Source organism: Dama dama, chromosome 1, assembly GCF_033118175.1.
Source record: "Dama dama isolate Ldn47 chromosome 1, ASM3311817v1, whole genome shotgun sequence".
Taxonomy (NCBI): domain Eukaryota; kingdom Metazoa; phylum Chordata; class Mammalia; order Artiodactyla; family Cervidae; genus Dama; species Dama dama.
Window position 1 is genome coordinate 53,191,406 of NC_083681.1, and position 12,297 is coordinate 53,203,702.

The following is a 12,297-nucleotide window of genomic DNA, read 5'->3' on the forward strand; positions in this document are numbered from 1 at the left end:
GGCTCTGTGCATACCCCTTGGCTGGCTGACTAGTCAGTCCGCCTCACTAGGCTCAGTGCCAAAAAGTTATGGGAAGGGGGGCTGGGGACAGCAGCAGCCCAGAGCAGGGGGGAGGCCACGATGGGGTGGGTACTAGCCCTGGCTCTCAAAGCCACTCACTGGGAGGACTGGGGCCAGCCTCTGCCCCTTCTGCCCCTCAGTTCCCAGGCCTGTAAAATGGGGATAACCAGGCCTGCTTGTAATCACCATGAGAACACACAGAGACTGGAAATGGACTCAATAGGCAGGGTTGAGGGGTAATGCAACTTCTTATTTATTAATATAAAACAACAAAAATGATAAAGCTCATATCTGCAACTGTTCAGATCTTTGTTATAAGGTCTTGGTCATTTTATCTGGACTGGCCGTGACCTTCAGCTCCGGGGTCTGGGCTAGGAAGACGTTCCAGTGACCTGCATGGAGAAAAGAGGAAGAATTGTGTGTGGGTGTGCAGAGTATGTATGTGTAAGGGTGTGTGTGTGGTGTGTGCATGTGCATACACGTGTATAACTGAGGCAGGGTGACTGGGGTGGGGAAAACTTGGGACAAGGAGGACCGAGTAGCCTGGGTTTGAAGCCCACAGAGGGGAAGGAGATGGGGACCCCATCCTGCCCCCATAATCCCAAGGGTTCTGGCACAGGAGCCCACCTTCAACCTGACACCTGTCGGTGACCCTCCCCTCTGTGACTTCCTCCCCACCCACCTGGGTCTATCTTCCTCAGGGTGGTAGGGAGTAAGCCGGGGGCCTCTGTAGGAACGTGGTTAGGAGGTTTCAGTGGGAGAGGTTCCAGTAGAGCGGCTATGCAGCACCAGGATTTAGGGGCTCAGAGTCCCCTCTGACAGCCCTGTCTCCCTTGCCCCAAGACCAGATCCAGCTGGCTCTGCTTCACCTTCCCACTCCCGAGCTCTTGAGCGCCTGAGTTGGGAAATCTCTGGCCCAGACACCCACTGGATTCCTGTGCCGGGAACTGACGTCTGTGGCTGACAGCACCCCCCTCCCGGCACCAGCAGCCTGGAACTCCCCAGGAGGCCCCAGCTTCTAGCCCAACTCTCTTCCCAGGCCCCCGTCTTCAGCCCAGAGTCCCACCTTCGTGGGTGCCGGTGAGCAGCCGGAAGTTCTGTGCCTCTTTCTGGAAGTCTTGCTTCCTGACTTTCTTGATCTGAATCAAGTGGAAGATTCCTGAGGGCAAAGACAAGGGCATGAGCAGGAAAGGGAGGGTGTGTGGTCAGTGAAACGGGGTGACTTAGACACAGGACAGACTCAGTCACCTCCCTTCCCTCCCCTATTCTGACCAGACACCAAATCCTGTGGACTCAGTTTCCTAAATATTTTGAATCTGTTCACCCTATCCCCCAGTGTCACCTTTCCCCTCTGGGCCCCATCGCGTCTTACCTGGGTCACTACCCTAGACTTCTGACCTTTAACCCCGCCTCTTATCTGTGATCCTGGCTGCAGGCATTGGAAAACATGCCTGTTACCCTCTCACCCCCTCCTTCCATGACCCTGCTCCTCTCACCATCATCCTGTGCTCACACCCCTCACCTGTCAACAACACAGAGGGGCCAGGAGGGAAGGAGGGAGGGAGGGAAGCTGCCAGGCCTGTAGGGCCTGATCAGTCTTTTTTTTTTTCTGGACATAGAATGTATGATAAAAATCAACAGGTGATTTGCTTCAGACACCAAAGCACTACAGGTGTCAGGGTCGTAGGCTCCCTTTCAGCTCAAGGCTCAGTTCACCTCATCCCTTGCCTGTGCTCCAGCCCTAACCAACTCCTTGAGGTCCCTGAAGGGGTCAAGCCTTCCCATTTGCCATCCCCTCTGCCAAACTCCGTCTTCTGTTGCCACAGGTGAACTTCTCATCCTCCCAGCCTTACCTGGGAAGTCTTCCTGATTCTCCCTCCTCCCTTAAACAGTTATAATTTCCTCCTTGGGTTACCCACAGTTCTTGGCTTCTGTTTGTGATTGTTCCTATTTCTAACGTGCTATCATTGTGTCTGTTCTTGCCTCTTCCACCAGACTGGGAATGGAGAGGACTTTCTTCCTGGGTTCCCTGAACCTGGTCCACATTAGGCATGCTGAATGAATGAATGAATGAATCCCTGGATGGATGGATAAGCAAATATATGTGTACCCTGTCTAGGCCAGGCCCTGAGGGGGAATGAGGTATTAGCTGGATCTCCTGATGTTTGTATCCCCCGGGGAGCTGGCCACAGGCACCACACATGGTGCAAAACCCTGAGCACTTGGGCCATGAGGTCGCGCCAGCTGTTACCATCAGCGGCCGTGGCCAGAAAGAACAGATGTGACAGCAAGGCCTCTGCTAGGCCAGAACCACCCTCAAGAAGACCAAGAACTGGCCTTGCTTATGGGAATCCGGGTGGGATCCCACCTAGGGGCACAGACTGCTCTGGTCCAGGAAGCTGGGAATGCCCAGCACTGTGCTCAGGCCCCCCGCCCAGGTGCCAGGGAGAGAATATGGGAGAGACTTGCTCCAGAGGCCAAGGCTGCATCACAAGTATGAGATGGGACGGGTCTTGGTGCCCCAGCCTGCCACTGCACAAACCCCCAAACACAAATTGGAGAAGTGACTGGGAGGAGGGAGGTCTTCATGCTGTCACTTGTAAAGCGTGATTGAAAGGTCTGGGCTCTTGGGCCTAGAAGCAAGAGCTTGTCTGAGGGTCATGGTTGTGCCTTTTGACCTGTGAAGGGTGTGCCAGGCCTGAGAGTGGCTGGACCCCGTGTCCCAGGCGGAGGGGTAGTGGTGGCTGAGTTCCAAGAGACGGGACAGGCTCGGCTTACTGAATAAGCTTCTCGAGCAGAGCCATTCCTAGAATGGCAAGTGAACCACCTGTCTGGAGGTGGGGTGGGGCTGAGTGCAGTCAGGGGCTGGAGACCATCAGAGAGGCTAACAGAGGGCCTTCCTTCCCTAGGTGGGGGGAGGAATTGAGAACCTTGAGGTTCCTTCTACTCTTGAAATGCTAAAATTGAAAAATCCTTAACACTAAGCCAGTTCTCTGCTCAGACTCTGGGCCTGGGGCTGGCCCTACTCTGGTGTGGCCTCAGCCCAGTTTTTAGCTCACTTTGTCTCCAGGTCAATTCTCCTCTTCCTCTCCTGGCCCCCAGGCCTGCTGTTTCCACTTGTCTAGGTGAGGAAACAGTAACGGTCTCCCACTGACAATAGGCCCTTGGGAGAGTTTGTTTTGACTTTCTCTGTCTGGGGCAGGGAGGGAATGGGGCGGGTACTGATGGGGTATTTCAGCCACCCAGGGGCTTCGGAGGTGGTGGGGTGGACAGGTTTGCTAGTGAGAGGGTGGCAGGGCCTGGCATTGTGAAACTGAAGAGTCCTTCCCACTTCTACCTTTTCACTGTGCCCCTGGTAATGAGATTTGGCCTTGAGCTATGACCTCCCCCTCTCTCTGCCATCCTGCGCCTTCCTCAGGTCCTTCCCTAAAAACATAAGGTCATGTTTGTGGAGGTGGCACTGGGGACAGTAAGACCTGGGTTTGAATCTTTGCTTTACTGTTTAAACTGTGTGATTTTGAGCAAGTCGTTTTACCTCTCAGACTCAGTTTTCTTATCTGCAAAATGGGGAATTAATACAATACATACCCTTCAGGTTTCTTATGTCTGTGAACTGCAACACATTATACATAGTACCTGCTACTCACCAGTCACAGAGCGCCGGACATATAAGCATGGGCTCTGGAGCCAGAGTTTGAGGCTGTCGCTGCAGTGTGCCCCTCTTGCCTTTTTACATCCTGTCCAGCCCAGGCCCACCCTCCATGAAGGTTTCCCTGACCAGCTCGACTCCCAGGGAGCTCCTGCAAGCCATGAGGTCCTGAGGACAGAGGCTCAGCCTGTTACTCTCTGTGATGCCAGAGCGGGTGGGAGGATAAACTTGCAACCCCACCTGTCCAGGGACTGATGGACTCCCAAGGCTCAGAGCAACCATACGATTACCGAACCTCCTCAGCCTCTGGTCAAGTCCCCTCCCTGCCCTTGCTTACAAACTTCCGTGAATGGAACTTGCTCCCTCCCTTCCACCGCAGGAAGACTTTCAGGTTGAGAAGGCACTTCCTCTCATTTAAGGGAAACCTGCTTCTCTGCCATTCTAACCTGACTGATGAGGTAGGATGAGAAGGATGCAGACATTTTTAGCACTTATTATGGGTCAGGGGTGGTACCTATGTCATTTCACTTAAGCCTCTCAAGCCCCTTCTCCCCATTCACAGAAGAGAAATTTGAGGCCCAGAGAGGTCAAGTGATTGCCCAAGGCCACACAGCTAAGAAATGGCAGAGCCGGGATTCAAACCTAGGTCTGTCTGATTCCAAAGCCCCTGCTTGTTGTTTTGACCCTTGTGGCCACTCAGAGCACAACTGCTCCCTCTGCCTGGGGCAGTCCTTCAGAGCCATGAAGCCAGCGGTCCTGTTGCCCTGAGTCTTCTCTTCTCCAGGCTGAACAGCTCCGCTTTCTTGGTCCATTCCTCCCACGGCAGGGGGCAGAGTAGAGCAGGGAAGGAGCCGCATCTGACGTCACAAGACCTGGGCTCTAGCTCCTCCACTTACTGGCTGTGTGGCCTTGGGCCAGGTACTTCACCTCTCTGAGCCTCAGTTTCCTCATCTGTAAAATGGGGATAATAATACCTAACTCTCAGGATCGTTGAGGATCAAATGAGATGATGAATGTGAAAGCACTTTGTAAATTTCAAAGTGCTTCACACATTGGTTGTTATTATCATTGTCATCACTCTTATCATCATTCCCTCTTCCACCCCCCAACTCCCCCCACCTCCCCGCTGTCAGCCAACCACACCAGTAGAGAAAAGTGACCTAAGAACTAATTCCCAATTAAAGGTTTAATTTGTTTTACTCTATCCAGGGGATTTACTTTTAACAAGAAGAGCCCCAAAGCTGAACTCTCTGCAATTCCCTTCTCTTAACCTTCAGTTGGTGATAGAAGTAGCCTGCTGAACAGGGTAAGTTTTTCACAGAATGAGAAATATGTCGACTTACCTTAGAGGGCTAGGATCCACCATAAAGGAAAGGCTAGATGAGACTAGCCTTGAGGATTTGAGGATGCTGTGAGGGCCCTCCTGCCTGAAAAGATCTCTCCTCCCAGTCTGCTGAAATTCTACCAATCGACAGCTCTTTGTTTCATCGGGTAAGCATAACTCTGCCCTGGCTCCTCACAAAGTGTAACAACCCCTTTCCCCCAGGAGAGGGAGCACTTCAAGGCCCTGACATCTCAGTGGGTGAGAGTATCTCAACTGTCAGAGTCACTGTCTCCCTCTATCTTGGAATCTGAGACTCAGAGCTGGAAGATGACCTGAGGCAGGTCTTCTTGGGCCAGAGGCACTTAATCAATTCCCTTAACACCCCTGGGAGGGGGCGGCTGGAGCACAGGAAGGGGGACAGGCCAGAGTGGGAATGGGCCAGTGCTCACCTTTTACCAGCTTCCAGAGGTAGATCTCCACCTGCTCAGAGGCCTCACGCTCGAGGGCAAAACGACGCAGGTTGTCTGGGCTTGGGGATACTGATGTGTGGACGAGAACTCGACCCGATGCCTTCGGACACTTGGTGGCACTGATCTCACTGTGGCCAGGGTCTGCCTTGTCCTCTGGGAGAGACAAGGAGCTGTGAACGCCCTGTCTCTCCACTCCCGGTAGCCCAGGAAGAGGGACCACTGGTATGACATCCCCCTCAGGGTCATTAGGGTCCTTGGGAAAGTTATGGTGCCCCTGGGAAGACAAGGAGATCTCTGGGGAACAGAGAGCGGCCCTCTCGCCTATTCTCCTCCCATTGACTAGCATGTCAGAAAACTTCTCACCCTTCAGGGCCCAGTTCATCTTCCACCTCCTCCAGGCAGCCCACCTGGAACAGCTTAGTTCACCCTATATCCTCCCACCCATAGCTTGTTAACCCTTCTTATGCCTCTCACTCATGCCCTTAGTTCTATGCTGCCTTGCATTGCCTTGTAATTGTTTCATTTGGGTATGTTTTCTCTCTAAAATAAACCCACAGGGGGAAAGGCAGGAATCCTATTCTTCAAGTCTTTTGAGTCACTCACATCACCAAACATAGGCTCACAATGAACACACACAGAAGGAAAGGTTTGGGAGAGGTTGAGGCGCTGATGGCAGTAATGATGATGGAGTGTGATACGGAATAGGTGGTGATAAGTGTGATGATGGTGACTGTAGTGGTGGTGGTAGGGGTGGTGAGGTGGGGGTCAGGATGGCGGTTATGTTTGTTTCTGGATCCTACAAATTGGATCCAGTCCTAAAGCCTTGACATGCTGGAATTTCAAGGACATTCCCCAGAACTTTCCATGTATCAATACTCCCTGATTGTCTTTCAGGGACTGAAAGACTAAATCCCTACACATCTCCCCACCTTCTAGACCCTTATTAGTTACGAAGACCTTTGAGGTGTCCAGCTAAAAGCTGTAAGCTGTCTCAATATCTTTCGGGGGAAATGGAGTAGGATCTGAGGGTGAGCCCAAGACCATGTGTGTTTGTGAAGGAGCCCAGCAGCAAGCCACAGCCATTCTCATAGAGAATTCAAGAGAATTCCTGGGTGGTCCAGTGGTTAGCACTCTGTGTTTTCACTGCTGGGGGCCTGGGTTCAACTCCTGGTTGGGGAACTAAGATCCTACAAACTGTGCAGTGCAGCAAAAAAAAAAAAAAAAAAAAGAGGAAATGTATTTTAAAATAAAGGAAAAATAAAAAAAGGAATTCCCTGGCTGTCTAGTGGTTAGGACTCCACGCTTCTACTGCTCTGGGCCTGGGTTTGGTCCTTGGTTGGGGAACTAAGATTTTGCAAGCCGCATGCATGGCCAAATAAATAAAGAGAATTCAAGTTGAACCCTCATCTGTCATCCCATCACGCTTCTCCCTCACCTTGCCCCTACTCTTTATTAGTCTATAAGTAATTGTTATCCCTTATGTCTAGGTATTGATTTGCAATTCATAGAGCACTTTCATCAACTCTATATCTAAGGCTCAGAAAGGTAAAGTAACCTGTCTTTGCCTAGAAGAGTAAGTTAGGTAGATAAGTATGTCAGGGAGCAAGCCCATGCAAACTCACATCTCCTGACAGCAAATTCTAGGGCAGGTGGAGACTTAGGATAATCATAGCCACTCAGCTATCTCATTTGTGAAATAACTGAGATGGAAGAATTAAGTAAACTCTATGAAATCATAGTACAATACTGGGCGCACAGTCGGTTCTCTTCCTCTGTTTCCTCCCCGTTCTTCTCCTTTCAGTTTTGCTAGCCAGCCCTGTCAGAGATGTGACCAGGACAGTGCCTTCTACCCCACCTGCCTTCCTTCCAGGCTTGAGGGAACGGGCCCGCCCCTTACAACAGCTCCTGCTGACAGTCACAGACTGCTCTTCTCAATGAGATGCTCTGACGTTTTTTCCTGCACAACCATTAATCCTAGGGTCACTGTTGAAAGAACTCAGCCGGCAACTCTGGAAGCCTGACTTCTAAAAGCTTTGTTCCCCCCACCCTCTGCTGTTTCCTCCCACCCTTGGCTTTTAAAACCTTCCTGCTTATGCCTTCCACTCATGCCCTTAATCCCACATTGCCCTGCATTGCCTTAAAACTGCTCGGCTGTGTTTTCTCTCTAAAATAGACCCATAAGGTCAAGGGAAGGAATCAAGTCTTTTGAGTGACTCATACCACCAAACACAGGCTCACAATGAACGCACATAGAAGGAAAGGTTTGGGAGAGGTTTAGGTGATGGTGGCAGTAATGACGATGATGAGTGTGATACGGGAGAGGTTTTAGAAGGACTTCTAGTTCCAGCTTCACTGCTCCTTCGTTGTGTGACTTAGGAAAGTCCCTTCCCTTCTCTGGGTCTCAGTTTTCCCATATGTTGATGAGGACTGAAGGAAGACAACAGTGATCAGGAGTATCATCTTTGTGGGGATTCCCTGGCAGCCCAAATGGTTAGCACTAGGTGCTTTCACTGCTGTGGCCTGAGTTCAATCCCTGGTTGGGAAACTAAGATCCAGCAAGCCTCATGGCATGGCCAAAAAAAAAAACAAAAGGAGAGCATTGTCTTTGGAATAAGACAGACAGGATTCATATCCCAACTCTGTCACTTGCAGTTTCGGGACCTGGGATGAAGTATTTATCTTCTCATTCAGTAAAATGGAGATGAAGATGACTACCCTGTCCACTTTGGTGAGGATTGCATGCATTCATGCAAAACACCTATGTGGCATGTGATAAGTATGCAATAACTGTTGACCATTCCTCTTAAAAGGAGGTTCAAAAGGGAGGGGATATATGTATACCTATGGCTGATTCATGTTGAGGTTTGACAGAAAACAACAAAATTCTGTAAAGCAATTATCCTTCAATAAAAGAATATATTAATTTGTTTTTTAAAAAAAGTCCTAATAGCCTAAGATTTTATGACTTCACTGAATCTAGGACATTACTTGATTCTGTGTGTGCCTGAGAGCCTCTGAATCTGTAGCACTAGTTGGTTCTGCACGTCTAGTATTATATGAGTTGGGCATTTCTCACTGCTATGTTTTTGGCATTCTGTGCATCTAAAAGCCCCTGAATCCCACGACTCTGAGTCCATGCCCCATCTATCCAGGCCCACATAGATGTTCTACGTGTCTGTGCCCTGGGGAGAGAGACCCAGGCCTTGCGCTGGCCAGTGCCCTCCCTGCCCCCAGGCTCTCTTTGTACCTGGACAAATCTTGCAGCACTTCCCGGCTACTTTCTCGGGGTGCTGGCAGGGGTACTCAGTGGGGCAGATCACCCGCTGGCAGTCCTGGCGGCCGTCCTGACAGGTGCACACGATGCAGGGCAGGGGTCCGAAGGAGCGGAAGGCTGGGTGCCACACCTCCCCATGGGAGTATGTCTTCCCGCCATGCACACAGGCTGGGCCAAGGAAGGCAGGAAGGGAGGAGGGTCAGTACCTTGGGCTTGGGCCGGAGTCCAATAATGGGTGGGGGTAGGTCCTCGGGGTGCCCCTGCTTCACCAGTCTGGCCCAGCCACACTGCTTGTAAAGTAGAGGCCAGGGAATAAACCAGTCCCCTGTCCCTGACATCCCCCATCTCAGCACTCAGGGAAGAGGAGGGATCTGTAAGTTCTTGTTGAAGATTAAAAGACCTTCCTGCCTGTCATGGGCACCTATGGTGGGGTGCGGAGGGGGATGGCCTGATGATAGGAGACCTGTGCTGACACTATCTGGCCACGTGAGTGCGAGCAGGTCCCATCTGTTTTTGCAGCCTCAGTGTCCCATCTGTCAGAGAGGGGCTACGGATGCCACTGTGGCTCCTCCCACTCCACCGATCGGGTGACCTGCAGTGAGGTCTCTCTCCCTGTCTGCTGCCACAGTTGTCTCCTTGACCCCCTTCCCTGATCCACCCCAACCATCCTCCTGCAGCCCAGCTCTACTTCCCCCTTCCTTCATCAAAACCTTTCCTTCAGATTTTTTTTTTCCTTCAGATTAAAAAAAAAACCCAAAAAACCTTTCCTTCAATACCTCCTTATCTTGTAATAATTGATTTACATGCCTGTCTCCCCTTCTGGTCTATGAGTCCCTTGAGGAAAGGGACCATTTTCATCTCTCTCTTCTCTGCCTCTCAATTCCCAGCAATATCATACTCAAAAGAATATTGTTCTATGGCCTGTAGTCCTGGTTCCAGGACTGGTTCTGTGTCTAACTCAGTACTCTGAACCTCAGTGTCCTCATCTGTCAGATGGAAGTTTAGATCTAAGCTTCTATGAGTCTACCAGCCCATGGCCAAGTTGAGACTGGGGAACCACTAGGTAGAGGTGCAGGGATGGGAAGTGGGAGCAGACAGGGGCCCCCTTTCCCACCTCAGGGTCTGCAGAGGCTCCGGTTCCCACCTTTTTTATGTTTCTCCTTCAGAACAATCTTGACCGTGGTGCTGCCTGCCTCCTTTGGTCGGAAGTGGCGAGGGATGAAGCCCAAAGGGGCGCTGGGCCCAGTGGGGGACGGGGTGCTCAGGTCTCTCTTTCTCCCACTGTCCCCTGAACACGGATCCTGGGAATGTCTCTGCAAAGGGCAGGAAGGATGAAGATCACTGACGGGCTGCTGCCAGTGCAGAAGCAGAAAAACAGGCTGCAGTGAGAGGCCTGAAGGTGGCCCTTGTGACTGGGCATAGGATCTAAGCAGAAGGAAGGTCTGATGGGGTGAAAGACACTCCTAGGCAACAAATCTTTGAAAATTCTCAGAAGTCAGTGGTTTGGAAGTCTAGCCTCCACTGAGCCCTTCTTCCGCTGGCAGTGCCAGAACCTTGTGGCTGAGGTGAGCAGAGGGGGCTGAGGTCTTGATCTGAAAGGTGTAAGTGATCAGGGACCCGGAGAACTTAATATTTAAGAATCAGAGTGAGGATGAGCGTCAGGAAATTCTTTGTCTGAGAAGATTTAGGTGATGGGACAGGGAATGGACCTCCAAAGATCCCACCCGACTGCAGAATCCCCCAGGTGAGAGGACTGAGAGCAGGTCCTGTCCAGAGATGATGGATCTTAGGAGCCCTTTTTCTGAGTCCAACACCCCAAAACCCCACACCATCAGATCAGGTCTTGAGAGGGTTGGCGGTGGGAGCAAAGGGTATGTGAGACAGCCGTGAAACAGAGCAGGAGCTTCCTGGTCCAAAAATTGGGGATTGAGAAAGGAGCAAGTGGGCTGGGGGCAGAGGTGGAGTTTATCACCCCCTCACTGACACTGAGTCACATTCCTTCTTCTGCAGCTCCTTCCTGACTGTAAAGTCTCTGAGACAGTCCTTCAATGTCTGGACTGAGTCCACAGGAGTTCCCAGAGTGAAAACTATGTCCCGGGCCCCAGCACAGACCAAGGAACACAGGAGGTGCCCAGAAGGAATGGACGAGCCCAACACCCCTGTATGACTTACCCACATCATCCAGCAGTTCAGTGAATAGCTGGAACTACTTACTGGAACTAAGTCTTGTGGGTTTCACTTAGCTGCCTCCTATGACAAGGACAGGGGCTTCCCAGGTGGTGCTAGTGGTAAAGAACTTGCCTGCCAATGCAGGAGACATAAGACACACAGGTTCAATCCCTGGGTCAGGAAGATCCCCTGGAGGAGGGCACAGCAACTCCAGTATTCTTGCCTGGAGAATCCCAAGGACAGAGGAGCCTGGCAGGCTACAGTCCATGGGGCTGCAAAGAGTTGGACACGGCTGAAGCGACAGCATACGCACACCCATGGCAGGGACAGGGAGGGAGGTGGGTGGCATGGTCAAGACCCCCTAGAGAAGGCCCAGCCTGGGAAGGGGGTGAGCTGGCAGAGGAGAAGGGAGAGCTCATTATTTCAGACCCCTGGGGAGTCTCTGGGGAGAGGAGTCCCGCTTCCAGTGCGCCAGGGTCCAGGTGACCCAGGCTGAAAGCACAGGTAGAGCTGTTCAGAGGGGAGGCATAGCGCGGCGGGTGGACAGGGACGTGAGTCAGTGTGAGCCCATTCTCCCGGCTCTTTTCTCTCTGACCAGAGAGAGTCAGGCAGTTTAGCCCATCTGAACGCTAGACCAAGATGGAGAGGAGTCAACACGGAGCTGGAAAGGTGAGGCAGCCCCAGAGAACTGGTACCTTAGGAGTGGGATGGAAGGCTGGCCCAAGTCAGAGGCCACTCCCTCAGAAGGCATGCTGCCCAGAGGCGGCCTGCATAAGGACAGACACGGGCTCCGGACAGGACACTGTCAGAATTTTCCAGGAGGGAAATCAGGATGCTGGAGGCCTGCTTCTCCCTGTGTGGTGTTTCTGTTTTTTTTCCCCAGACCCCTCCTTCCTCACCAGCCCCTATGGGAGCTGTAATGGAAGCCTAAAGAGGAACCTAGAATCTGGTGGTAGCTAATGGAGCCAACCCAGGGGACAAATGAGACATGAAGACGATAACTGGGATTGCCTGCTCCACAGTCAAGGCGATTCAGGCCCAGGATACCAGCCCCTTCACCGCCCCCTCCCCATCCTCTCCATAAAGCTGTGCGCTCACCACCCCTCGGTGTGACTGCGTGGTGTCCTCCTCAGCCGACTTCTCACTGGACCCATCTAGAAACCCAAAGGGAAGTCCGGTCAGCCTCTACCTCCTCAGCCTTCCTGGCCGGAGCCCTGCGGGCCTCCCCACCTCTAGGCTCTGCCCCTCCAAAGCCTGGCGCTACTCCTGCAGCCCCCATACCAGTAGCACCCTTGGCCCCATGGGTATTTATTCCTACTTCTCATTACATGTCTCCTCACCTTCGGGTTGA

At 52.0% G+C, this 12,297-nt stretch overlaps 1 protein-coding gene across 4 annotated transcripts in view; it reads right to left on the reverse strand.

The window, feature by feature from the left end:
- Positions 1 to 289: 289 nt before the first annotated feature.
- Positions 290 to 12,297, reverse strand: part of CHRDL2 (chordin like 2) — a 34,106-nt gene continuing 22,098 nt past the window's right edge. Inside the window, exons 6-12 of one of the 4 annotated variants that reach the window (XM_061139834.1) lie at positions 12,045 to 12,100; positions 9,922 to 10,090; positions 8,751 to 8,945; positions 5,483 to 5,656; positions 4,606 to 4,660; positions 1,127 to 1,219; positions 290 to 452 (exon numbers count right to left, since the gene is read on the reverse strand). In XM_061139834.1, coding sequence (XP_060995817.1) covers positions 392 to 452; positions 1,127 to 1,219; positions 4,606 to 4,660; positions 5,483 to 5,656; positions 8,751 to 8,945; positions 9,922 to 10,090; positions 12,045 to 12,100 — 803 coding nt within the window. In that variant the 3' untranslated portion in view covers positions 290 to 391. The remainder of the gene's footprint in view (positions 453 to 1,126; positions 1,220 to 4,605; positions 4,661 to 5,482; positions 5,657 to 8,750; positions 8,946 to 9,921; positions 10,091 to 12,044; positions 12,101 to 12,297) is intronic. The other 3 variants (XM_061139851.1, XM_061139843.1, XM_061139861.1) reach the window with 3 other exon arrangements.